At 31.5% G+C, this 27,377-nt stretch overlaps 1 protein-coding gene and 1 pseudogene across 1 annotated transcript; both read left to right on the forward strand.

Annotated features, from left to right (window-relative positions):
• Window positions 1–1,675: 1,675 nt before the first annotated feature.
• Window positions 1,676–10,496, forward strand: LOC108462821 (dol-P-Glc:Glc(2)Man(9)GlcNAc(2)-PP-Dol alpha-1,2-glucosyltransferase-like; annotated as a pseudogene).
• A 213-nt stretch (window positions 10,497–10,709) lies between these two features.
• Window positions 10,710–13,891, forward strand: LOC108461623 (pectin acetylesterase 5-like). The gene is made up of 12 exons (XM_017761520.2): window positions 10,710–11,130; window positions 11,219–11,301; window positions 11,386–11,515; window positions 11,615–11,694; window positions 11,792–11,881; window positions 12,023–12,147; window positions 12,391–12,451; window positions 12,607–12,660; window positions 12,794–12,871; window positions 12,946–13,051; window positions 13,185–13,330; window positions 13,433–13,891. The coding sequence occupies exons 1-12, from the start codon at window positions 10,797–10,799 to the stop codon at window positions 13,547–13,549; spliced, it is 1,404 nt and encodes a 467-aa protein (XP_017617009.1). The 5' UTR covers window positions 10,710–10,796; the 3' UTR covers window positions 13,550–13,891.
• The last annotated feature ends 13,486 nt before the right edge of the window (window positions 13,892–27,377 follow it).

Here is a 27,377-nt window from a genome sequence, read left to right on the forward strand (position 1 = left end):
GGATGTCACCCAACTGTTGACTGAGTCTTAGCAATTAACATTCAACGCCAATTGTGAATTGTGAATTTATTTAAATTTTCATATATGGATGTAATTTAATTATGATTTTAGGGTTGTTTTAGCAAAAATTAATAACTAATATTATTATCTAAACATGAATTATCATCAAATTAACTCTAAAACTCGAATTATATACTAAAAATATCAAACTCGGTACCAAATTATACATTAAACCGAAAGAAAATATAAATTATTATTTTGGTTTTATCTTTTCAAATAAGTAAAAGGAAATTAATAGCTTGACTTCAATACTATATTCAAATCGAGCAAAAGTGACAAAAAAGTCAACATTTTTTTATAAAATCTAACACTAAAAACAAAAATTTAAATTAGTATTTTAGGCTTTGTCTACAGAGGAAATTCATATAATCAGCATTACATCATCAAATAAATTTTACTAATTCAATAAATTAGTATTTTAAGTTTTGTCTAAAAGGAAATTCATATATTCAAACATTTTTTTATTCAATGAAAAACTCAGCAAAAAGTAAACAATAGTGGCGTTTTTATATGAAAACGCAGCAAAAAATATTTTCCTTCAAACATCACGTGTTTTATCCCCAAAATTTTCCCCCGTTAAACCCTTAATTTTTCCCCCGTTGGTTCCTCTTATTCTTTCTTCCATTTCAGGTGCCTTAAGAATCACTCCCTCCTTCCTACCACATCCACTCACTCTCCCCTACTATGCTGTTCGTCTCTCTAATTACAGCCATTTAATAAAAATTTCTCCCCTACTATGCTGTTCGTCTCTCTAATTACAGCCATTTAATAAAAATTTTAGTCTTTTTTTATAAAAATCCAATTTATAAAAATAGTAATAATAAATATTTTATAAAATCATTTGACTAATAATTTTCACCAGACAAAACAAGGATTTTAAGCAAAATAAATAAAATGATTTTTGTGGTGTTTTTTTGAAAACGCCGCAAAAGATAGCAATAGTGGCGTTTTTCATAAAACGCATACAAAAATCATTTTACTTAGAATAAAACTACGCCGTTTTACTCTACTAAAAACCTATTTTGTTTCTCCTAAACCACAACCCCGAAATCCCTTATTAATTTTATCCCCAAATTTTACCCATTGGAACGTCTAAAATTTCCCCCTAAAATCTCCCCCTAAAATCGGTATCCCCAAAACATATCTAATTTTTCCCCCAAATCAAAATCCCCAAATCAAAATCCTTCCACCATTTCCGTGTCGCCATACTGATCCCTAATCCTCAGCATCTCTCTCATTGCATTTCTTGCTTCTCTAAATCTCCATCTCTAAATCTCCATCCCTTTGATTTTCGCCGAAATCTAGTAAGTCTAAGTTCAAATCTTGTATGGGTAAGCTAATCTTTTTCCTTTTTTGGGTATTTGTGGGAGATTTATCTTCAATACATTCAAACTTTGACCTTTTTATTTAATCTATTTCTGTTATGGATATTGCATTTTCTCCTCATTTTGTAATCTTTTACCTTTGGTTTTTGTTATCTGTTCTCTTCTCGAGATAGTTTCATGATTGCGATTTTAAGAAATTTAAAGGATGCTTTTCGCCATTTCAACGTGGTAATCTAGCGATAGTTTATTCTTAAAGGCGACAAATGTCGCTAATCGTATAGATAAATTTAATGGCTTTGAAGATAGGTATTTTATCTATATTTCAATTCAATATGTATTTAGATGTTATTTTGGTGTTCTAGGTTATGATTTCACATTTATTTCATGCAGTGGGTATCGACTTGCATCTACAAAGGCTGCTCAACATAGGCTAGATCGGGGTGTCTGGACCAGTGTTCATTTTGGGGATATGAGGCGTGCTTTATCTGGTATGATTAGATGGTGTTGCATGAGTAAATACTTTTTTATTTTAGGTATCACATATCAAGATCATTAAATGTAAAGATAATTGAAACTTATTATTGTGCGTTCCTTCTCTCGTTCTCATTCCTTGCAACAGAAAGGGTTCAGAAAATTATTTGCACTATTTCCAGTTTTAGCATTTGATCTTTCTTCCTTTTCTTGTCAGTTCAAAGATTTTGGTTTCAGCTATTAAGTTCATTATCCTTTTTCTCCGCTTTTGAATTTCCTTTCTCAAACCTGCTTTAGGTAAAATTTCGTCTTCTTTTTGCTCATTAAGTTGTATGGCTCAATACATTTCTGATGTAATGTCAAGCTTTATGTACTTCTATTATGATGAAATTGTTACCATATTTTCAGCATGTGAATGCTTTATTCTTCTAAGAACCAATCCGAAGGAAATGAGAGATTATAGCATTCTCCTCTATCATTGTGGATTGTACGGGCAGGCTCTGAAATTTCTCAAATTGTATCAAGACATGAAGGTAAGTTTCATGGTACACCTTAATATGCAACTTCGAACTCTATTTTGAAGAATTGGGACAAATATGTTTAGTGAACTATTTTCAGAGTTCTTCCGCACAAAATTCGTCAACAGATCCAGTTAGCAACCCAGAAGAAGATGCTGTGAAGAAATTGATTGTACGTCTCAATCTCATTGCAATGGAGGAAGGTTGGACCGGCCATGGTATGTCGAAATTATCTTGGCAATAACTCGAGCCATGGTAAGAGCTTCATACATTTTCTGTGGCGTTTTAAATTTCAACATTACCTTCTCCGAGTTGGATGGTCAACTTAAGAGTGAATTCTGAAAATGAGTTCACATGTCCCTTAACTGCGGTTTAGGATCATAATCTGAACTCAAGACGTAGCATAAGACGGATTGATCCGTACTTAAGATTCGACCTAGGCATATTGCAAAATGATGAAATAAGGTAATAGATAATTGCATTTGGCCTTGGGTTCTAACTATGGTTAATTTAGTATCTGAGTTTTTAAATTTGCCTTAGTAGTATTATCTTATCCATGTACAAAGAACAAAGATTTTGTTTTGGCTTACCTTAAATGGTTGTAAATGATTGTTATTTGGACCTGTTGTGTATTTAACAATGTATGAAAATAGAAAATATGAATACACCACAAGCTATTAATATCAAACCTATACAGTAACCACTATCAAAAAAATTGAATAATAAGGCTGCTGATTTCATGGAAAATATGAGCAGAGCAGCTCCCTTGGGTCTGATTGTGTTTGTTGAGCCGTAGAGTCTATTTTTCTCCATTATATTAATTGGAGTTCCTATTTAGACTTTTCGGCTGGATTATCGTTTTCTTTTATAATAAAAATATTTTACTTAAAAGGAAAATTGTTTTATAAGTCGTGGAATTTTTAACTTCATTAGAGAGTTGACAAACATCGCGCAAAATTTTGTTTATGGACATGATCACTCATTTATCGTTTTCCAGCTTTGGTCATAGTTGATGAGATTGACATGTTTGATAGAGCAGAGGTATCAAATTTCCATCTAGATCTTTATTCTTTCACTTTGTTTTTGAATGATATTTTTGAAACAGTTAAAGCTACGCTGGTATGGTTCGAAATCCGTGTTGTTGCTGTAGAATACAAGGCCTTATTCAGAGGTAATTCCTTTTAGAGTAGTATTATATTTGTTTGCATGTCCTTGTTGTGTGGTTGTCTATGTTTTGTTCAATGCTGCCAACTAGATTTAGTATTGTTAGATATGGCACATAAGAGTAGTAGTTTCAAGGTTGTATCTTTGGCTTGGAGAGAAATGATAAGTTTGATGTGCATCCCCTGAACAAGTATGTTGTTCAGGGGAATTAATAGCTGAGTGATATCTTTCATGTGTATTTGGATGTGATTAAATGATTAGAGAAATCATTTTTTTTATACAGTATCAAAAACCCTTGACAACATAACCACTATCATTTTGATGTTTAAATTACATTTTAAGCTATTAATATGCTTAAATTACATTTTGATGTTTTTAAAATTAGCTAATAATTTATGAAACGTGGTAATTTTAAATTAATTTAATTTAACTAATAAAAATCAAATTTAATAAAATTAAGTTTTCATTGTTTTACTCTCTCTCTTCGCATGATGATCATTTTTTTGATGCATTTTTTTAACTGTTAGATAATTTTTATTTGTAATTCTTTTACCTGTTTTTACTCATTTTTTTTCAAGTATTTGAATTTAATGTGTTATCCATTTTTTTTGTTATAGATGTTTATCTAATATTAATTATCTTATACAAAGTATATAGAAAAGAATAAAAATTTTATTTTTAAAAAAATTAATAAATGAATTTTGAATTTGGATGAAAAATGAGTTGAAATTGAGATTTAAAAACAAAAAAAAGCTTGCCGAAGTTTAGGTTTTGTTATTGAAAAGTAGGTTTGGATGAACTTGAATTTTCTATAGCTAAGTTGTTGGGTGGAGAAAAAAAAGAAATGTATATATTTATAAGTTTTTTTTTAGAAAGAAGTTTAAGGAAATAAAAATTATTTTTTTAGTTAAATATTATCATCTATCACAAAATGATTAGATAAGTGAAATTTTTAACAGATTGGGTAATTTGAGTAACATAATGTAGTTTATATGTTACTTTGAGTAATGAAGTTTAGCTTAGGTATCAATTATGACCAAAAAATTTCACTTATTTTTTGTGGTTTAAGCCAAAGGATTTCAATTTTCATTTTAATAAAAAATTCCAATTTCAAATTACAAAATAAAAGTAAAATTTTATTAATAAGAGTTAGTGTATTTGCTTTTGATTGGTCCTATACAAGAAGTTGATTTTCTAACTCTCAGGGTACCAAAGTTGGTTGACTAATGGGCTAAATGTTTATCTTCTTTCTATGATTATATGTGCTTGTCAACTACTAGTTTGAGTGAAAAACAAAGACATTTTGTGAGCAAAGTGTCCTTTCCTTCTAAGATGTATTTTGGTGGAGCTATTAAACTTAGTTTGACATAGTGTTTTTAATTGCAAAATTTTGATAAACTTTTTAGTGTTTTGTTTTAGTCTCGATCTTGTATTTGATGGCATGGCGAACACATTTATCCGGGATGGGAAGGAGATGGCATCGATTGCTTTATACTTATTGCAGCTGTGTCAAAACACTTCCTCAGGTATTTTAGCCTTAGTTGATTCCAATTTATACATATTTTTAAGGTAAACAATGTTCTAATATAATCTGCTAGTTTTAGTGTAAAGCAATGTTCTTTTTATGTGGTATAGGGGTATGTTGGAATTCACATTCGGGATTGAAACTTCTCTCTGAAACCGAGTGCTTCGATCTATTGTGGATTCGGTTTTGAACATCCTTAGAAGACAAAGTTTTAAACTCATGTCGATGTTAACATTCGTGAATTCCATGAATTAAGTCATTTTGTTTTTCTTGCTTTTAGTGACTTATAATGGTGGGCGTATACAAGTTTGGTGCTTTATTATTTTGATTCTATATTTATATTTAATCTAATTTTTATTATTTATTTTAGTTTTGATTCTATATTTTTATTTTTATTTTAATTTGATAATGAATTTTAATAGAAAATTTTTATATTTAATAGAAAATTTTTATATTTAAATCATGGACATTATTCTTCTCAATATTTTGATAATGAATTTTAATTTTTTTATATATATATTTTTTTTAAATTTCATGACCTTTAGCGGCGTTTGTTGGAAAAGCGCCGCTAAAGGTCCTGACCTTTAGCGGCTTTTTTTCAAATAAACGCCGCAAAATTTTGCAGCGCCGTCTATAGCGGCGTTTTTTTGCGGCGCTTGCAAAAACGCCGCGAATAGTTTTAGTGGCGCTTAAAAGCACCGCTAAAGGCCTAAAAAAATGCCGCTAAAAGTCAATTTTGCTGTAGTGTATCGATGGATACTCAGGTAGTATACGCGAGGTATACAAATCAGTGATCTGTCAATTCATGTTCAGGGGTACCCATTAGGGCACATAATCAGGGAGCACACTCTTGAGCCACATATCAGAATGCTCAAATGAGCCATGTAACAGGACGCCTATTCGGGCTAAACAGGAAACTCATAAGAGTTTAAATCAGGAAGCTCGTTGAGCTTAACAGGTAACTCCGAAGAGTTATTATCAAGGAGCACTGGATAGCCATTTAACAGGGAGTTCAAGCGAGCCATGTCAAGAAGCTCATGAGAGCTTATATCAAGATGCTCACGAAGAGCTACACTTGTGTCCACATTAAATGCTGGATCACAACCGATCAAATCATGTAATAGGACGCTCACAAAGAGCTGCGGTAGTGCGCAACACATGTAGGATCACTACCGATCAGGATGCTCGCGGGATCCATATAACAAGAATGCTTGAGGAGGCTTTTATCAGGATGCTAGTCCGAGCTATAATGTCGGCAATTTATGCAGGACTATAATCATTTCGGGAAAATACTGTATCCATCGCATTTCATTACTCAGACGGAACTTATTATTTTTCGAGAAATTTCGAGCATGTGATTATTTTCATACATTAATCATTTATACAATTCTGACAAATACAACATTCAATTCAAACATATAACTCTTATTTTCATATAACATTTCTATCATAATACAGACCATGCAATAATTTTAAAATAATTTTTCTTTCTGACTCGGATTTGTGGTCCTGAAACCATTGTTCCGATTTTACTAAAAATGAGCTGTTACAATCTGCCTCTGTACTTATTATCACCTCTGGATGTACTTGTAGATGGGGACCGAGGGTAGGGTTGTTATAAAAACTCCCACCATAATTTAGATTTTTGGGTATCTGCGATGTCCTTCCGCATTCTAGCTGGTCTGTCCATCCGACATTAATATCAAAGTCAAATTCGCGATGTTGACTTATTAGACTAACATTCTTAACAAGCTCTAAGTTTGCTAACTTAGCAAATAACTCAATTGGTTGGGGGTTCTCACTCCCAGTCGACCATCATATTTCCATCATAATGCCCAAGTCATAATCATCTAACAGTTGCATCTCACAAAATTTCAACGGATTTCTAAAGATTGGAAATTTGTAAAATAATCTGGACATCACCCTTCGACAACAGATAGCTATTTTTGTTCTGATCTTCCTTTTCATTTTTGTCAGCATCATATTTTTTTGAATCGCAATACTACTCTTTGTCGACCTTGAAATACACAACCAACATCACCTTCTACAATTTCACCATAAAAAAGAATGTACACCCGAAAACACATTGTTATTAATCTTCAACAGAATTTTTGCACTCTCCTACTAAACAAACAATGTCACCATTCTATATATGCTAGAGAACCAAGAGGTGGATCCATAAAGAATAACTTCACTAAAATAAAATTTTAAATTTTTATATTAAAAAACATATTTTAAAAAGATTACACTTGTAATAAAGTGGTGGTGCCATCCTAAATAGCTCCACCGAATAAAATATTATTTTTTAAAATTTAAATATAATAAAAAGAGTTTGAATATATTTAAAATAATTTTAAAAATAATATTTAAAATTTTAAAAATAATATTTAAAATATTTAAAATATACTTCTAAAATATTATAAAATAAATAATAAATTTGAAAGGTCATATCTTTAAAAATAATGTATTTTAAATGTTTTATAATATTAAAAATAATATTTAAAATTTCAAAAATAATATTTAAATTTTTAAAAATATATTTAAAATTTTAAAATAATATTATAAAAATTTAAAATATACATTTAAAATATTATAAAACTAATAATAAACAAATAAATAAAACAAATAAAAGACAAATAAGAAAATATTGAAAAAGTAAATAAAGAAAAACAAAATAAAAAACGAAAAGGACAAAGAAATGAAATAAAGAATCAAAAACAAGGAATGAAAAGAATTAAAAAATTCAGCTTGTTTAATAGGCAATAGGTTAGAGTGTTGAAATACAGTGAAGTTAATTATCTCGCTCCACCAAAAAAAAATTGCTTAAAGTCTTTTATTTTTAAAATTTCTCATTATTTTCTTACTATTTATATAAATGGAGTCATGATGACTCCACTAAAATATTAATTTTTATGTAGATTATTAATATGGTATGTTGGTGGCATAAAATTTGTTAATTTTATGAACTTTTATTGTAAATTTTAAGTTATTTTTATATTTTATCAAAAAAATTATCTAAGTAATTAATTAGTTCTATAAAAAGGCTACCTGAAAAGACTAGTTTGGTTTCGCCTTGTGGGAGAGAAACACAATCAACCAGTTGCAGCACGATGGTTTCCTTCGGTTTGTTAATAGAATTGTATCACTCGCCTCGGCTACTCCAGCTGAATTTAGCGTCTAAAAATAATTGGCTTGAAATTATTGGATATTTGAACTTCGTTACGAGAATACATAGCAGTGGCGGCCATAACGAGCCTTTGGGTAATCCCCATTTCCATCCTGGTGATAGCGTTGTTCCTCATCCTTATATGGTAAGAGAGACGCTTAGACTGTTTCTCCTCTTTGAATTTTCTCAAAAGTAGTGGATTTTGAGTACAGAATGAGAGTTTCCACATGCCTCAAGCTCAACAATACTGCAATGGCGATTTCAGGAGCTGCGATCCCATGGTCACCGCACCACCTGGCCTGTAATGCTATTTCTCTTCCTCTTTTAAAATGAGAGTTCGGGTTTAGTTTACTGAATTTTAATGGGTTGTTTTGTATGAAATAAAAGATTATGAGCAAGGGATGGGTTGGCTCTAGTCAATTAGATTAATGGATGATATATTAAGAAAAGATGGATTTTTGACTTTATTGCTCAAATGCTGTAAATGTTTTATTAACATTTAGTTATAAAATACTTCTACAGATACAATGTTTTATTAACATTTAGTTATAAAATACTTCTACAGATACTATCTTGTTCATTTTGCTGCATTGTTTCCGTGCCAATGTTTTCTACAATTGGCTTCATAATTTCCTCAAGTTGGCTCCACTGCCTTTGTTCGTTCTGTAAAACGGAACGAAGTCTTGGCAGTACTATGTAGCATTCTTGTATATGAGATAATGACCCACTTGAGGCCAGCTCTTGATGATACAAAATCAACGGTTTTTGCAACAATTCTAGCCTTGTATCCAGTCCACTGGTTCTTCACTTTTCTTTACTATACTGATGTTGCATCACTTACTGCTGTGCTCGCCATGTATCTTGCACGTCTGAAGAAGAAATATCTATTCAGTGCATTGGTAAATGAGTCGGTTTAATTTTAGTTTCCTTATTTTGTCAATAATGAAAATTTCCTGGATGATATTTCACAAGCTGCCTGGGGAATAGGTTACCTTGCTATGTTTCGGACTGCATATGGAAAACTGAATGCAAGCTATTCCTGAGGTTTCTTACTTCGTAATCTTGATATACATGGCTAAGAGAGTGCCAATAATTAGGACAATCAAATCAAACAATTTTGGGATAGATCATATTTAACTAAATGTTTTCGTACCTTTCTTCTTTGTTGTTTCCTGTAGGTTTTTACTCATTTCAGCTATGTTCTTGTAGCTTGAGGCCTTGGCTGTTGTTATTCAACAGAAAATATTATTATATGGATGCTTTTTGTTGCATACTCTGGGGTCAGTGATATCACTCTGGCACATCAAAGAGATCGTGTGTTAGTAGATAATTTGAAGGCATCAAACAAGGGTAGCAGTTTGTCAACCCTTATACCAGTGTCAATGTGAGATCAAACTTGAGGAAAAGGAAATCCATGGGAAATGCAGAGGCTAATAAACAGTCTTTTTACTGGACAAACTCGACAAACACCTCTTCAGCCTCTCAAACCTCAGGTAACTTTAACATCTTTGATCTTGGCTTTAGTGAAATAATTTGCAAAAATAACTAAATTATTTTGTTATAGACTTTCTCTTCAACCATGTTCATAAGGTTTAAGGAATTACTCTTTGCCAGAGAAGAGATCATTTATGCTAACGTGACATCCTATTGACATTATAATTCAGGTCTGCTTTATGAGATTTCAGCCATTGTTTTGACTTCATGACACATAAAGTGGAAGCTTTCGGTCTCCGTTAGCCCTTTCTTCTTCGTGTTGCTGACATTTGTTTCTTTTCTCTTTTGGAATGGGAGTGTAGTTCTAGGTATTATTCACTTTACCATACTATTTGTTTCCTTTACCTCCTTTCTTTTGTTTCTTCTTTCTCTTTCTGCCACTTAATGTCACAGGTGTGAAAGAAGCTCATGCAGTTTCTCCAAAATTTGCTCAAATAATGTATTTTAGTCTCATTTCTCTCTTTTTGCGGCTCCTCTGCATTTCACAGCAGGTCATGCTTCATTCCAGCATTAACAACAGCCAAAGCTGGCTTCTGACGGGTATTCTATATACAGTCCTTAATATCTTTATGATGAGAATGTTCGTTTTGGCCGTTCCACTGGGAACATGAACCCATGGTCCAAAGGTTCATATGGTAGATAGGAAATTCCAAAACCTTATGATACTGTGACTCGCACAGGTTTGCTAATTTTAGAATTTTATACTGGATCGTGTGTATTGGTATCAGATTTAACCTTTACAAACAATTGTAATTTCATTCATGTCAAGCAAATGGATCTTTCATGTTTGATTTGCAGTCATGTAACCAAATGATGTTTGTAATGGTACACATACTTTAGGATTCATGCAGTTTTCCCATTTTTCTTGTCATTCATAACTTCCCAATATTATTTTCAGATGGTTTAATTGATATTGTGGCATAATTTTTGGGCACGAAAATTTTGAATATGATACAAAAACATGTTAGAAAATGATAAATTTCACACGTCAGAGTTAAAACATGTTTTAAAAATATGAAATTTTGATATGAACTAAAATTCATGTAGTTTAGAGATCTATCAAAGGACGCAGTATGGGCTTGTTGTGCTTTCCACTCGTGAGTCTAGTAATCCATTCGTTTTGTTACAATAAAGACAAACAAACGAAATACCGAACTCTCCACTGCAATTTGTTTTTTTGGAGCTTTGAAGCAATGGCAAATCCTAGGCTTCGTGGGTGGAGAAAGTGGGCGAAGAAGGATTGGGCGATCGCAGCCGTGGGATTCACCATCATCCTCTTCGCTCTCACTCTCCTCTTTGATTCTCGAAACCCCACGTCCTCCTCCTCCTCCTCTACCTTCAATCTCCCCTCCAACCACCATCTCATTCCTTTGACTTTGCTTCACAGAGCCAAAGCTACAGGCGCTTGTATCCTCCAAGATTCAAACTTTTCATTTTGGGTCTCTTATCAAATTTAATTATTAGCATTGACTTTTCGATTAATTCTATTTTGCAGTTTGTTTAGATGGAAGTTTACCTGGATACCATTTTCAGGAGGGCTTTGGTTCTGGCTCTAACAATTGGCTTCTCCACATTGAGGTAATTTCTTTACTTTTCCCTTTTCCTTTTGGGGTTTTACAAGAATTTAACTTTGTTTTCGAATTTTACTTGTTTGATTTATAGGGTGGAGGTTGGTGTAATTCAATAGAAACATGCGAGATTCGAAAAAGAACAGCTTTGGGTTCCTCTAAGTACATGGATCGCCTAATTCCGTTCGATGGGATTTTAAGCCATCAATCTTCGCAAAATCCTGGTATACTTTTTGCATCATTAGTTTCCTTTTTCTTTTTTTGGATAACTTATGCTGTTTAAAGAGTGTGCTTTCAAAATTGGTAATTTTTATTTTCTTCAGATTTTTACAATTGGAACATTGTTAAGATGCGTTACTGTGATGGTGCATCTTTAGCTGGCCACCCTGAAAGTGAGTTCAAGGTAAATTTGTTATTTTTTTTTATTTGTTATTTTTCTTTTACTGAAATAATTATTTGCTTTAAAAATATGGTTTAATTTTTCGGGTTTTTTTCCTTAGAATGGAACTAAGCTTTTCTTCAGGGGCCAACTCATTTGGGAAGCAATTATGAGTGAACTCTTATCACTTGGCTTGTCTAAGGCCAAACAGGTAGGTAGCTACTACACTGATGCTTTTTTTACAGTTTCATATTTAAAAGTGAAATTGTAAATAACGACATTGTTCACTCTTTTTCAATATCTTTATCGTTCAGTTGATAGTTGCAAGGTGATGGATTTGTGGACTTTGCAGGCACTTCTTACAGGATGCTCTGCTGGAGGTTTGGCAACTCTTATACATTGTGATGACTTTCGAGCTCATCTGCCAAAGGATGCCACTGTCAAGTGTCTTGCTGATGCAGGTTTTTTCCTTGATGAGTATGTTCTTTTTTTGTTGGTACAAGATCAATGCATTTTAAATTTTAAGCTAATTCTTTAACTGGTCATAATGTTCTATAATGTGTGGATATAAAACTACATCATATATGTATATACTTTTATGTATTTAATAATGTGTATTGCTTCGTTTGTCTGTATGATCCAAGGTAATGCATCCTAATTGAAGTTAGTCTTGAGTCTTGACTGTATATGTTAGTTTATTTTGTATTCTCTACATTGCAGGCCAGATATTCTTGGAAATCGCACCATGAGTAATTTCTACCATGATGTTGTCCAACTACAGGTTCAGTTTCAATCTCCATATATCATACTTGTATTATGTATTGTTCCTCCTTAGAAAATGATGCCATTTGGTTTTAATCATTTTGGTGATTCCTCAATCTTTTCTTCTGTTATTCGACCATTTTTGAATTTGATCTTGTATGCATGTCATGTCAGGGTGTAGCAAAAAGTTTGCACGAGGAATGTATCACAGAAATGGAGCCGTCCAAGGTAGGTTTTATGCTTTTCTATTTTATTTGTTTCTTGTTTCCCTTTAAATCTTTTTTCTCCTTTTGCTGTTCAAGTTCAAATAGTTTGAATCACAACTTACCTGCTGTCTGTCTGTTGTTGATTGCTCTTCCAGTGCATCTTTCCTCAACAAATAATCGAAAATATTAGGACCCCATTGTTCATTGTCAACCCCGCCTACGATTTTTGGCAGGTAACTTGTTCAAACACGACTATTTGCTTATTACTTAATGCTATTTCCTTTCTCATTATAGGTTCTATCACTAGATACAACACATCTTAGTCCCCGCCGGATCGGATCCTGATGGCTACTGGAGAAGGTGCAGATTGAGCATTCAGAAATGTGATTCTACCCAGATTGAAAATCTACAAGGTAGTTGGATATGTAATATGTACCCAATCTACTTGGCTAAAACAATCCAATTAGACTTCTCAACATCAAAATCATGCAATCGAAATTTCCAAGCATTGACGCAACCCTTATGTCGTGGGCTTCTGACCTGTAGGTTTCCGTAGTTCCCTGCTTAAAGCACTAAGTAAGCTCCAACATGACAAGGAAGGGGGAATGTTCATAAATTCTTGCTTTGTTCATTGCCAAACATGGACGGCTGAGACATGGCATTCATCCAATTCTCCAAGAATCAACAATAAGGTGAGCAATGTGTCATATTTAATGTGTACCGTTGATCTTTGCGCTTTTCTTGGATCTTTGATATCTATTAACCATCCGAGTTGGGTGATTTTCTGGAAACAGACCATTGCAGAGTCTGTAGGTGATTGGTACTTCAACCGTAAAGTAACGAAGGAGATTGATTGCCCTTATCCTTGCAATCCCACTTGCTATCACATGGACTTCACTCAACCTTCATGAAGCATGGCTCGAAAACTGATTTTTGTCTCCAACTTTAAAACTCCTGCTGTATATTACTCCAATTTGCATTGAAAGAAGGGTATTGGATAATGAAACAGTGTGTAGAATGAGATGAGAGTTGATAGTTGCTGCTATAGAAATGGATTTTATGTGCGACCAGATGAAGCAAACTAATTTCATATCAAGAGATATTTTGATAGCCACCAAGTTCCATGTGCTCTTCTTTAACCTTTTCCAAAATCGGTATGATGTAAAACATTGTATATCTTCATAATGTTACTTTTGTACCCATCCTTTTAGACCTTTGCACATGTTCCAATATAAATGTTAATCTTCATTCAATTTTAAAGCTTCTAAAAAGCATGTAGAAAATCATAAAAATATAAAACCAAAAACAAAACAAACAAAAAAAGCTAAAACTTTTAAAGTTATAAATTTAAACCCTTAAAATTTTTCTCAATTTCTTCCTTCACCTAGAACAAGCGCAATTGAATTGAAGGTGTACAATTCCAGGATCGTTCAGAGTGCAAGAAGATCATGTTGTTTAGGTCAAATATTGATCGTTCTTTTTCTTTTTTGTTCATTCCGTTGTATAAATGTAGATTTGTTATTTGATTTATTGTCGGTTTGCTTGCTGCTGCATTTTTTGTTTTGTTTTCGAGCTGTTGTTTGATGATGATCGATGTTAGTTGCTGCCAGTAGATACACTTAATTAAAAGCCTTTTGAAGTGATTTAAGTGTTTGTTTTTCATTTAAAATTTGCAACCTCTTAAGGGTGTAGTTTCTATTATTATTATTATTATTATTATTATTATTATTATTATTATTTCTAGCTCTTCTTTTGTTTTCGAGAGTATAGTTTGTTGTTTTATATTTTTATAATTTTATATATATTTCAATTTTTTAATTTTAAAGAATTTTGATTTTTAAAATAATTTTTATATAGAACCATGGCCAAATTGATAGAAAATATAAAAGTTGGGATCAAATTTATTATATCAATTAAAAAATGTGTCACACCTGATCCAAAAAATATTGGTGACTGAATTGTAACTTTATTAGTTGAGGGACCAAAACAATAAGTTACGCATATTGCATGACTATTGATGTAGTTTACTCTTAAGTCCATTCAAATATTTTCTCTTAAAAGGAAAACAAAATAATAAAAAAATTTCCTCTCAGAATGACAATTTTCTAGCTCTTGTAAATAAATGGATTACTATATACAGATATACCTAAACTTAATAACTTATACCTATTCAGTGTCTAAATCTTTTTGGGCCTAACTAGTACCTAAATTTGTAAGTCGTAAGTCAACTTATTATTTTTTTAGGTACTTGATTAATACCGTTAAAATATTAATGTGAAACTGACGATCAATAGTATGGTGACTCGACATGTTTATAATTTTTATTTTTTTATTTTTTGCCAAGTGTCAAGATGCGAAGTTGTCAAATGTCATGTCACTATACTATTAGCTGCCATGTCAACTTTTTTTATTACTGTTAGTCAAATACTTAAAAGAAGTATCAGATTAACTTATGATTTTTAAATTTAGGTACCAATTAAATTGTGACAACTCGAATTAGGGCCTAATCGGAATAGTGGTTTCGTGACCACAAATCCGAGATAGAAATAATCGTTTTATAATTATTTTGGGGTTTATGATATGATTTTATGATTTCATGAAAATTTCGTGATGAAATTCTGTGCATTTCGCGCTTAAGTTGAGAATAGGGACTAAATCGAATAAATTGTAAAACTTGTGTTTTAGAAGTTTTTAGTATGAAATTGCTTTGGGATATTAATTAGGAGGTCTTAAATAGCAATTTGACCCATTATTAAGTTATGGACAAAAGTTGGACATGGAGGGAATTTTTTTGAAAGTTTAGTAGTAAGGGCATTTTGGTCATTTGTATATTAAATGAAATAAAATGAGAAAAATAACACAAAATTGGTTATCACCCTCATTAGTTGCTGCCGAAAATTGCTCTCCTCCATAGCTAGGGTTTCTTCAACTTTCAAGCTTCATAGTAAGTGAATTCAAGCCCCGTTTTTAATGTTTTTCATATTTTTATGGCATGTATAACTAGACTTTTACACACACTTTATTAGTCCAAGAACCGACTAAATCATAGCTCTGATACCACTAAATGTAACACCCCTTACCCGTATCCGTCGCCGGAACAGGGTACGAGGTATTAACAAATTATAGTATATGCTATTAAATAAAACCAAACAAAAATATGGCGTGCAATTTGATCATTATAACATATGCCATTAACAATACAAACCAACTTCAAAGGCTTCGTACAAAATTGATTAGTTTGATACTATAAGTAGTAATTTGAACCTAGACAATTATGACACGTAACAAAATAACTAAGTCGCTATACATGCCATAATTCAAAATGTTGAGTTCAGATACCAAGAGTATTGATAGTGTGGCGGATCTTCAACGATCTCGACTCTGTGCTAATTGAATGACACTATAAGACAAAGGAGAGAAAAGAAAGTAAGCTTATAGCTTAGTAAGTAGGTATATAAATAACAAATAAGAAATCTAATATGTTTACAACATAACTCAATTATGTCATATTTTTAATTTTATTGTTTACTCCAATTTGATCAAGTTGTCCCTCCTGCGTCATGATCACTAAATAAATCATAACTCGAGTTCTGAAACTCAAATTCAAATCCGTAAAATTTTCCTGAATCTAGACTCATAAAACTTCTTACTAATTGTTTTCTAGAATTTTGGTTTAGCCAATTAGTACAGTTTATTAGTTAAAGTTTCCCTGTTATACACTCAACCGATCGACCTCTGCTCACTACTTAATTAAATTTCTCTCAGTATACAATTCAAATAACCATGAAACCTGTTTCATTTAAAACTAATCATCAGACAATGCTAACCCCGTATTCATGGCTCTCAAAGTAAAAAGAAATTTCCTGCTTAAGGCGTCAGCAACCACATTTGCTTTTCCCGGATGATAATCAATCACTAGATCATAATCCTTTAATAATTCAAGCCATCTCCTCTGTCGCAGATTCAAATCCTTTTGATTCATCAAATACTTCAAACTTTTGTGATCAGTATATTCGGCATTTTTCACCATACAAATAATGTCGCCAAATCTTCAAGGCAAAGACAATAGCGGCCAATTCCAAATCATGTGTAGGATAGTTCTTCTCATGCGGTTTTAACTGTCTCGAAGCATAAGCTACCACTTTACCCTCTTGCATCAACACACATCCAAGGCTTGTCAATGATGCATCACTATAAATTACGAACTCCTTTCCTGGCTCGGGCTATACTAAAATTGGTGCTTCAGTCAATCGTGCTTTCAACTTTTCAAAACTCTGATGACATTTATCAGTCCATTCAAACTTAACATTCTTTTGCAACAACTTATTCATAGGAGAAGCAATCATCGAAAATCCCTCAACAAAACGATAGTGAGTTGTGAACCAAGAGAACTCAATGTGAATCAGGTTACAACTCAGATTTTCGAGTTGGACCAGATGACTGTTTGATGTTTCGAGACAGGATATGTGTACCGAAAAACGATGAATTGATTCAAAAAATATTAGATGAGGCGCATAGTGGCTGTTTATCAGTTCACCCTGGTAGCACAAAAATGTATAATGATTTAAAGAAGTTGTATTGGTGGCGGTATGAAAAGGACATTTCGAATTTGTAACCAAGTGTTTGATCTGTCAACAAGTAAAAGTTGAACATCAAGTGCCTTGAGGATTACTTCAACAGTAATGGTGCACGAGTGGAAATGGGACAAGATTACCATGGATTTTGTAACCGGTTTGCCTTTAACTCCTAAAAAGAAGGATGATGTCTGGGTAGTGGTTGATAGATTAACAAAGTCAGCCCACTTTATACCAGTACGTACCGATTACTCACTTGATAAATTAGCCGAATTATATATTGCTGAAATTGTGAGGTTGCACGGAGTACCTATGTCTATAATACCAGATAGAGATTCGAGATTTACCTCGAGATTTTGGAAAAAGTTACAAGAAGCTTTGGGTAAAAAATTGAACTTTAGTACCGCGTTTCATCCACAAACAGATGGTCAGTCGGAAAGAGTAATCCAGGTACTCGAGCATATGCTTAGATGCTGTGTCTTAGAATTTGGAGGTAGTTGGGAAAAATATCTATCTTTGATTGAATTTTCCTACAATAACAGTTATCAGTCAAGTATACAAATGGCACCGTACAAAGCCTTGTATGGTCGTAAGTGTCGAACTCCTTTATATTGGACTGAACTTAGTGAGAAACAGATTCACGGAGTTGATCTAGTTAAAGAAACCGAAGAGAAAATAAAAGTAATTCGGGATTGCTTGAAAGCTGCTTCAGATCGACAAAAGTCATATGCAGATTTAAAAAGAAAAGAGATTGAATTTCAGGTGGGTGATAAAGTGTTCTTGAAGGTGTCACCATGGAAAAAGATTTTGAGATTTAGCTGAAACGGCAAGTTGAGTCCGCGTTTTATTGGGCCGTACGAGATTATTGAGAGGATTGGACCAGTGGCATATCGGTTGGCCTTACCGGCAGAGTTAGAAAGAATTCATAACGTGTTTCATGTATCAATGTTGCGATGTTATCGTTCTGATCCTTCACATGTGATTTCTCCAACAGAAATTGAGATTCGACCGGATATGACCTATGAGGAGGAACCAATAAAGATTTTGGCTCGAGAAATTAAACAGTTAAGAAATAAAAGTATAGCCTTAGTGAAAGTATTGTGGCACAGACATGGAATAGAAGAGGCTACGTGGGAACTCGAGGAAGCTATGAGGAAACAGTACCCGAACCTCTTTACCGGTAAGATTTTTGGGGACGAAAATCTCTAAAGGGGGGGAGAATTGTGACAACTCGAATTAGGGCCTAATCGGAATAGTGGTTTTGTGACCACAAATCTGAGATAGAAATAATCGTTTTATAATTATTTTGGGGTTTATGATATGATTTTATGATTTCATGAAAATTTCGTGATGAAATTCTGTGCATTTCGAGCTTAAGTTGAGAATAGGGACTAAATCGAATAAATTGTAAAACTTGTGTTTTAGAAGTTTTTAGTATGAAATTGCTTTGGGATATTAATTAGGAGGTCTTAAATAGAAATTTGACCCATTCTTAAGTTATGGAAAAAAGTTGGACATGGAGCGAATTTTTTTGAAAGTTTAGTAGTAAGGGCATTTTGGTCATTTGTATATTAAATGAAATAAAATGGGAAAAATAACACAAAATTGGTTATCATCCTCATTAGTTGCTGCCGAAAATTTCTCTCCTCCATAGCTAGGGTTTCTTCAACTTTCAAGCTTCATAGTAAGTGAATTCAAGCCCGCTTTTAATGTTTTTATATTTTTGAAATCCTCGTAGTTTCGGTTTACTTATTTCTACCATTAGTTCGAGTTAGGGTTTATGTTTAAAATTTACCCATGAATGATAGGCATGTATTTTGTTGTTTTATGGTAGAATATGAACGTTTGAAGTTAGGGAATGATCTTTTCTAAGCGATTTTAACTAAAACGAACAAAACGGCATAATCGATAAAAATACCTATTGTTCATAACTATGTGTTAGAGTGAGAATTTGATGTTGCCATAGAAGAGAAAAATGATCAGTAGGTCATTAAACATAAGAATAAGGGCTGAAATTAAATTTCCGGGCCTTGGGGCAAAATCATAATTTTGTAAAAGTTAGGGGGAAAAAATGTAATTTTTGTATAATGTGATTTTTGGATTAAAATAAATAGTTTTAGTGTTAAATGATCTAAATATGTTGTTATAGATCAAGAAAGGCGTGGAATCGACCTCGAACGGGGAAAGGAGAAAGTTTTGGACTAAATTGCAAAATTCCCATATTTTTGCACCGAGGTAAGTTTGTATGTAAATAATACATTAATTTCATTTACATTCTTATATTTCAGCCTATTATATGTATATACTAGCTGATGTTGAAATATAAATTGACTATTGGAAGAATGGAAATAAATAATAGAGAGAGAGATCTCGGTTGAACATTCGAAAAAATCGAATAAAATAGAGGGAGCGTAGCTAGGTCACATGTATGATGCCGAGTGCACATCATGTGTACAAGAAAGCTACGAGATACTATGTAGTAGCTAGGTCACATGTGTGATACGAGATGTATCCCATATAGACAAGAGAGCTACGTGAGAGATAAATGTAGCTAGGTCGCATGCGTGATTCCAAGCAAAGGACTCCATGTAGACAAGAGAGCTACGGGACAAATCGGCTAGGTCGCATGAGTGGTACTAAGTGTTCACCATGTGTACAAGAGAGCCGAATTAAATGAAATATGATGGTGGGGCTGTGTGCTGAAACCATCAAGTATCGAGGATTAATCCGAATTGTTCAACGGGATGGTTTTGTAGAAACATTGTAGTCATGGATCTACACTTGTGAAGTATGAAATATGGTGAAAATGATTTGTGGTATATATATATATGTAAGTTAAAATGAGGTTAGTATAAAGAATGTGTGAAAGAATGAAATTAGCATTAAAACTGTTTTGGACAGTAGCAGTGACGTGATTTTGCAAATTTACCAAAAATAGAAGGAACTTAATTAGAGGTTGAATGAGATTTAAAATTAAAGCTTAATTAGTCTATTTTCATATAAAAGAAACAGAGCAAGCAAAGAAATTCTATATTATGAGATATTTACAATTGTGTGAGACTTGCTCAGGATGACTATGTAATCCCTTGTTTCAACTTTGAAAAATCATTACAAATTGTACAAAACAAATTAAGAAATATAGTTTATATGCCTAAATTCCTTATTGAGTCTAGTTTTAAATGAAACAGGTTTCATGGTTATTTGAATTGTATACTGAGAGGAATTTAATTCGTAGTGAACAGAGGTCAGATCAGTTGAGCTGTGTAACAGGGGAAACTTTAACTAATAAACTGTACTAATTGGCTGAACCAAAAATTCTAGAAATCATGAAAATTTCATATCATAAACCCCAAAATAATTATAAAACGATTATTTCTATCTCGAATTTGTGGTCACGAAACCACTATTCCGATTAGGCCCTAATTCGAGTTGTCACATAAATTGTCTAAAAGAATTTTAAATACTAAATAAATTATAAATTATTAAGTTCAAGTATCTTTGTATCTATTAAACCATGAAAGGCTAGAGTCAGCCAAAATAAATATGAGAATTCTTTAGAAATTATTTTATATATTTTAATATAAATTTATTTAGAGTTTTTAGTGTTTCCTGTAACTTTTTATATTTTTTATATTTTATAAATTTCCTATTTTCTATTTTTGAGTTTTAATAATTCTTAAATATTTTATCTATTTTTGGATTTTTATTTTTAATTTTTACAATTGACAAGAAATATAAATATTGAGAGTTAAATTTGTTGACTTTTTAGAACATGATCAAATTAACATAATGTGTAAAATTAATGATTAAATTTATTATTATATCAATAAAAAAGATCACATCAATATTTTGCTAATGGCATAGTGGAGGAATGGCCTAAAAATTTAAATATTGATAATCTTGATCACAAAATTAAAAAAATTGAAGTTGAATGATCAAAACAAAGATAATAGTACTAGGTTTCATTTGGATGAACAGTAAGATTGACTTTGGCAATATTAAAAATAGCGATGACGTTAAGATTAAATACTATTGCAATAAGATCAAAATTAGTAGTAAAATATATGTTTGAATTCAAACACAGCAATAGCAATTAGGTGAATTATAATGAGAATGAAAAAACTGTAAAATGCATTAGATTAAAAATTATATATAATTAGCTTTTAGTATATATAATTGATTATATAAATTAATTTATATTGTTATTAAAAGAGAAATCCACTTATCTTGATGTAAAATTAAAAATATTTTTACACTATTTCATATAGTTTTGTATGATTAATATTTTAAAGATCAAACATTTGAATTTATTAATTTAATTGTACTTGTTATGTATGTAAAATTTCAAACCGAACAGATATTTGTATCATGTTAATATAAAATATTGTGTATATTAATATTTATTGAATGGTAGAAAGTTTTTCACGTAAAACAAATAGTTAATAAATTATAATTTAAGTCAAATTTGACATGTATGATTTATATGAATGTAATATAAAATATAACAGTTTGATTTTTACATTATTGATGCGAATCCGAATCAAACAATCTGAACGAATATTTATTGTTAAATTTGTTGAAATCGAATGATTTTGTGATTATGAAATTTCCTAAAATAAAGAAACAACAAATTAGAATAAAGTCTAACAAATGAGAAACAATCAATTTAAATAGGAAAGAAAGTAAATAGAATAGAAAAGTTTGAGATCTGAAATGATTTGTAAAATCTAGACATATTCATGTTTTGAACGTGATAATTCCTTAAAGTCATGAAAAAGTGCATATTGAAAGCTTAGAACGTGAGCTTTATGAAATTAAAAAGATTCACTTCAAAATCATTTCATATAACGAAGATACAGAAATAGTTTTGAGTATGAAAAATGAATAGATTGTTCTTATGCCCCTTTCATTCTGAAACAGTCATGGGACTTAAACCAACCCTCTAAAGTAGAAACCTTAGCAATCCAGAGTATGGTTGAGTTCAAAAATCAAACAAGAAATGATCTTGTAAATAAAAAAAACCTTCTCAAACTATATATTTTACTCTCTCTTTCCTTTTAAATAATCATATTTACAAATATTATATTCTTGTTGTTTGTATTATAATATTTTCTTTAAGATACGTGGAAATAGTCTTTGAAATTGATTATTGAAATTAAAATTAAATCCAAAGTTAAAAATATGTCTTTAAAAATTTAATTGTTCAAAAATTATAAACATTTAATTTTTATAAAAAAATGTGAAGGAATTAATTAAATTTCCTTTTTTTTAGTTGTATGGACTGATTAAGAGATTATTATGTGTTCTATTTAATTTTAACTATTTGTGTTTTATTTTTAAATCTGCAATGAACAATATGTATCACTAATCATTTGATTTAGAGTCTATTTGTTTATATGTAAAAGGTTTTACTGAAAAATATTTTTTGTATTTTCCTGTGTTTGTTTCACAAAAAACAACTTGGTCAACGGAAAATGACTTATATGTCAATGTAAAATAAGTTATTTTTCCTGTAACTTACCTTTTTAAAAAACATAAGTCATTTTCCAAAAAGAATTTTTCTATAGGTAATTTTATTTTTATATAAAAATAACTTAAATCAAGCTTAATATTATTATATTGATAATAAAATTTATTTTATTATTAAAAATATTAATATATTAATATAAAATATTATATTTTTCAATATTATTAAACATACATATTTAATTATTTATATTTAATCATATAATAAATATATTTAAAATTATAAATGTAACAGCCTGATTTGAGCCTAATCGGAACGGTGGTTTCGGAACCACTAACCCAAGGTCGTAGAAATTATTTTTAATATTATTTTATGCATGATGACATGTTTATAAAGGTGCATGAAAATTTTGGTGATTTAATTTTAGCGTTTGTGAGCTTAATTGCGAAAAAGGACTAAATCGCATAAAGTGAAAAAGTCCTATTTTGATAGCTAAGAGTGTCAAATAACTAGAGAACCGAAATTGGGAGTCTTTAAAGAGCAATTAGACTCTTTAAAGAAGCATGGCCGGCCATAGGAGACAAAGATGGTCAAAAAGTCAAAATTTGGTGGGTTTGGTGACTAGATTGACTAAAATAAAAATAAAATAAAGAGAAAAGATATCATCTTTTTCCCTTTCTTCTTCCCCACCGAAAATGGCAGCAAACAAGGGGGTTTTAAGAGCTTAAGCTTTAAGCCACTTAGTTCTCTTGTAAGTAAGTGATTTTGATGACTTTTCTTGATGATTTTTACACTTTTGGGACCCTTGTAATATGAACTAGCTAATGGGGGGACTATTTTACAAAATTGTTGAAAGTCTAGGGTTTTTCCATGAGATAATTTATGTTTTTTTCTGAATTTTTATGGAAGAAAATAAGTCTTGGTTGTGTAATAAACAACTTTTGTGAAAGAAGTTTGCATGAAAACACCTAAAAAGGGCTATTTTGTAAAGTTGTAAAACAAGTTGTAAATGTGTGAAATAATTGAAATTGTGAGTTGCTATAGTTATAAAAAGAATTTGGCTAGGCTTGGTAAAGGAAGAAATTCGATAAAAATCGATTTATGAGCCTAAGGGAAAAATCATAATTTTTGTAAAGTCTAAGGGCAAAACGGTTATTTTGCTAAATTTTGAATTATAGGATGTTTTAATTAATGTAATGATTAAATGAGTGAATTGAATCATGTTAGATCAAGGAAATCGAGATTTGGGCTTAAATCGAAAAGTACGAGATTATGGATTAAAATGGAGTAATTGGTCGAAATTTACATTCGAGGTAAGTTCGTATGATAATAATAGTGCAATGCGAGATTTGGGCTTAAATCGAAAAGTACGAGATTATGGATTAAAATGGAGTAATTGGTCGAAATTTACATTCGAGGTAAGTTCGTATGATAATAATAGTGCAATGCTATGTTTGAATTATTATTCTTTACTATGTTGCATATATTATATGATTTATATATATATATATATATATATATATATATTGGAAAAGTTGATGAAATGGTGTATATGATGTGGAAATATGACATGGAAGAATATTACATGAAATGCAAGAAAATGATGATCCATGACAAGTGATATATGCAATATGTGATATATGTTATGTAAATTCTTAAAAGCTTATTTGCTATTTGAGTTATGCTTTATTATGCTATGAAAGGACAATTGATACTATGGATAGTGAGATCGACACTTCGAGTAAGTTCGACAGAGATGGAGTATCGAAAAATCCCTTCTGAACCTTAGGAATAGTCTAGGGTACAAGTGACATGTCACTAGGAATTAAGAAATCTGAACTTGTTGAGTTGTCCAAGTTCGTGATATATATGAAGCATCTGAGCTCGTTGAAGGTCCGAGTTCATTATGGATGCGAGCATCCGAACTCGTTGAATTGGTCTGAGTTCATAATGGATGCGATACATGTAATTGGGTTCCGGGCAATAGTCTTATGTGCCTTGTTGGTGGCTGGGTAATCCTTGAGTTGGTCGGATACCTGATAGCTTATGTGAGTAGCCCGTGTAGCTACACCTTGACCGATAGCTTTTATGAGCAAACCCGTGAGTAGCTCCATTGTGAGCGTTACATGTTATGAGGTAGCTTTGGCTGCATATGTATATGTGGCACTTATGTGCAAGTTTTTTATGTATCTAATAGTATTCCGAGGGTTCAACGGGTAATGCAATAAATGTGATCCTGGGGAGGGCATGTTAAAGAGGTATGGTTATATGATATATTACGATGAGTACAAGTATGTACACTAAGCTTATGGTTATTGAGACTTTGAAATGTTGAGACATCGGTGAGCTAAGATGTATGAATTATGATTATAAATTTTGTTGCAGTATCATGTTAACTTATATTGTGCATTTGAACATGGAATTCATGAAATGGTGAGTTCATGATTAGTTGAAAGTGAACTTACGATAGTTATCATTATATTGCACTAAAACAGTGTTGAACAACAATAGTTGTATGATTTTGAAAATCCACCAAAAATTATGGAAATTGAGTTAGAGGCTGAATAAATATGAAATTAAATCTCAATGAGTCTAGTTTCACATAGAAGAAACGATGTAAGCAAAAGAGTTTCATATTATGAAATATTTAAATTTTTGTGAGATTGAGTTAGAATGATTTCGAAATCCCCTATTCTGATTTGAGAAAATTATTGGAAATTGTAAAAAAAAATTTATGGGTTATAATTTATATGCTTAGAATTATTAATGAGTCGATTTTTAAAATAAATAGACAGGAATGTCATCTGAGTCCCGTATTATGAGATAATTAATTTTTAGTGAAGAGGGGTCAGAACTATTAGACAGCGAAAAAGGGGTAATTTTAAGGAATAAACTATACTTATTGGCTAGACCAAAAATTTTGAAAATTCTATGGTAGAAATATATGTGAGTCTAGTTTCAAAAAACAATTTCGGATCTTAAATTGGAGTTCCGTAGCTCCAGTTATAAATAATTTAGTAACTATGACTCGAGAAAACAACTTGACTAGAACATAAGTAAAAATGCAAATATGGTTGTATTACCTTGAGAAGCAAGTTGATAAATTTCTTATTATTTTCATACGGTCTTCCTCAGCTATAAAGCTTACCCTCTCCTTTTCATTTCTTTAGTGTTGTCAGGTTAGCTCGGGGTTGGAGATCGTCGGAGGCAGATCACACTATCAAGCCATCACCTTTAGAGTATTGACATATGTGTATTAAGCACCTTCAAGTGAGTGACATGTATAGGGACTTAGTTTTTATGATAGATGTTGTTATGATTAACTAAATGTATTGACTTATATTGATTCATTGTATATAGCCATGAGATGTGGCTTATAATGATTGTGGTTTGTAAGCCTAGTTATTCATGATAAGTTCTACTGCTTGCGATGCGATGATGTTTTCTATGCTTGTGGGACATACATGACTGGTGTTAAGACATGTGTGCATGATAAATGCTTCATGACCAATCAAAATGGTTATAGTCATGAAGTAATTGTATGGTATATAAATAAGACAATGATGATTGAACATGAATGCTTAATGTTTAAATAAGGTCACTTGACAAGGTCAATGAATATGGATTAATGTATTTAGGCTTGATATTATATGAGTATGTGAAACTTGTGAATGATAGCATGTTAAAGGTAAAAATACACTTTAGTGAAGTTTGTTAAATTATTAAAATGATGTCATGAGGTATAACTTTGATGTGTGTAAAGATGTGAAGGATTAATGGTAACAAAAGGTTTGGAAAATAGCCTAAGTGTTAGACACACGGGCAGAGACATGGCCGTGTGTTTTAGCCGTGTGGATGACATGGCCTAGCACATGGGTGTGTGGCTTGGCTGTGTGGTTAAATTTTGGTTGCTGACGTCATAGTCAGAAAGTTACATGGCCTGAGGACACGGGCATGTCCTAGGCCCATAGGTGTGTCCCTGTACTGACACGGGCGTGTGACCCTGTTTCATGGAAAGAAGTTTTCTAAGTTTTCTCAAAACTTTCTAAGGTTCTTGGTTTAGTCCCTGACTACTTTAAATGCATTTTAGGGCATTGTAGGCCCGTGTATGGGACATGATGCATGTGTATAAAAGTTTTAAATTAAAAAGAAATTTTATTGCCTAGTTTTTGCATGTATGTGTATGTTTAAGTTCGGTAATCCCTCGTACCTTGTCCCGGAGTCGGACACGGGTAAGGGGTGTTACAATAAATATGTTAATAATAAATGTTTTGTAGGATAAAGGTTAAAATATGTCATAAGTCTATGTACTCTTCATGAATTTACAAATTAGTCTCTTTACTTTTATTTTCAAGAATTTAGTCCATCTACTTTTCATATTTAAAAATCAAGTCCAATTATTAACATTGTTAATTTTTTTTGTCAATTTTATTGATGCCACATTTTTAAATAAAAAAATACTCATTTGGTAGTCATGTAACTAAAAAATGACATTCTATTTAACCTGAATTTAACAAAATATTTTTAATATATGCAAAAAAAAATGTAAAATATAAATTTTAGATATAAAATAAACTAAATTAAATAATGAAAAGATAAGAAAATCTCAAATTATGTTTGTTTCATTGAAAACGTCTTTTATGAAATATTTTTAAGAATTACATCAAACAATGTAAAATATTTTATCTGATTCATCCA

Source organism: Gossypium arboreum, chromosome 4 (assembly GCF_025698485.1).
Source record: "Gossypium arboreum isolate Shixiya-1 chromosome 4, ASM2569848v2, whole genome shotgun sequence".
Taxonomy (NCBI): Eukaryota; Viridiplantae; Streptophyta; class Magnoliopsida; order Malvales; family Malvaceae; genus Gossypium; species Gossypium arboreum.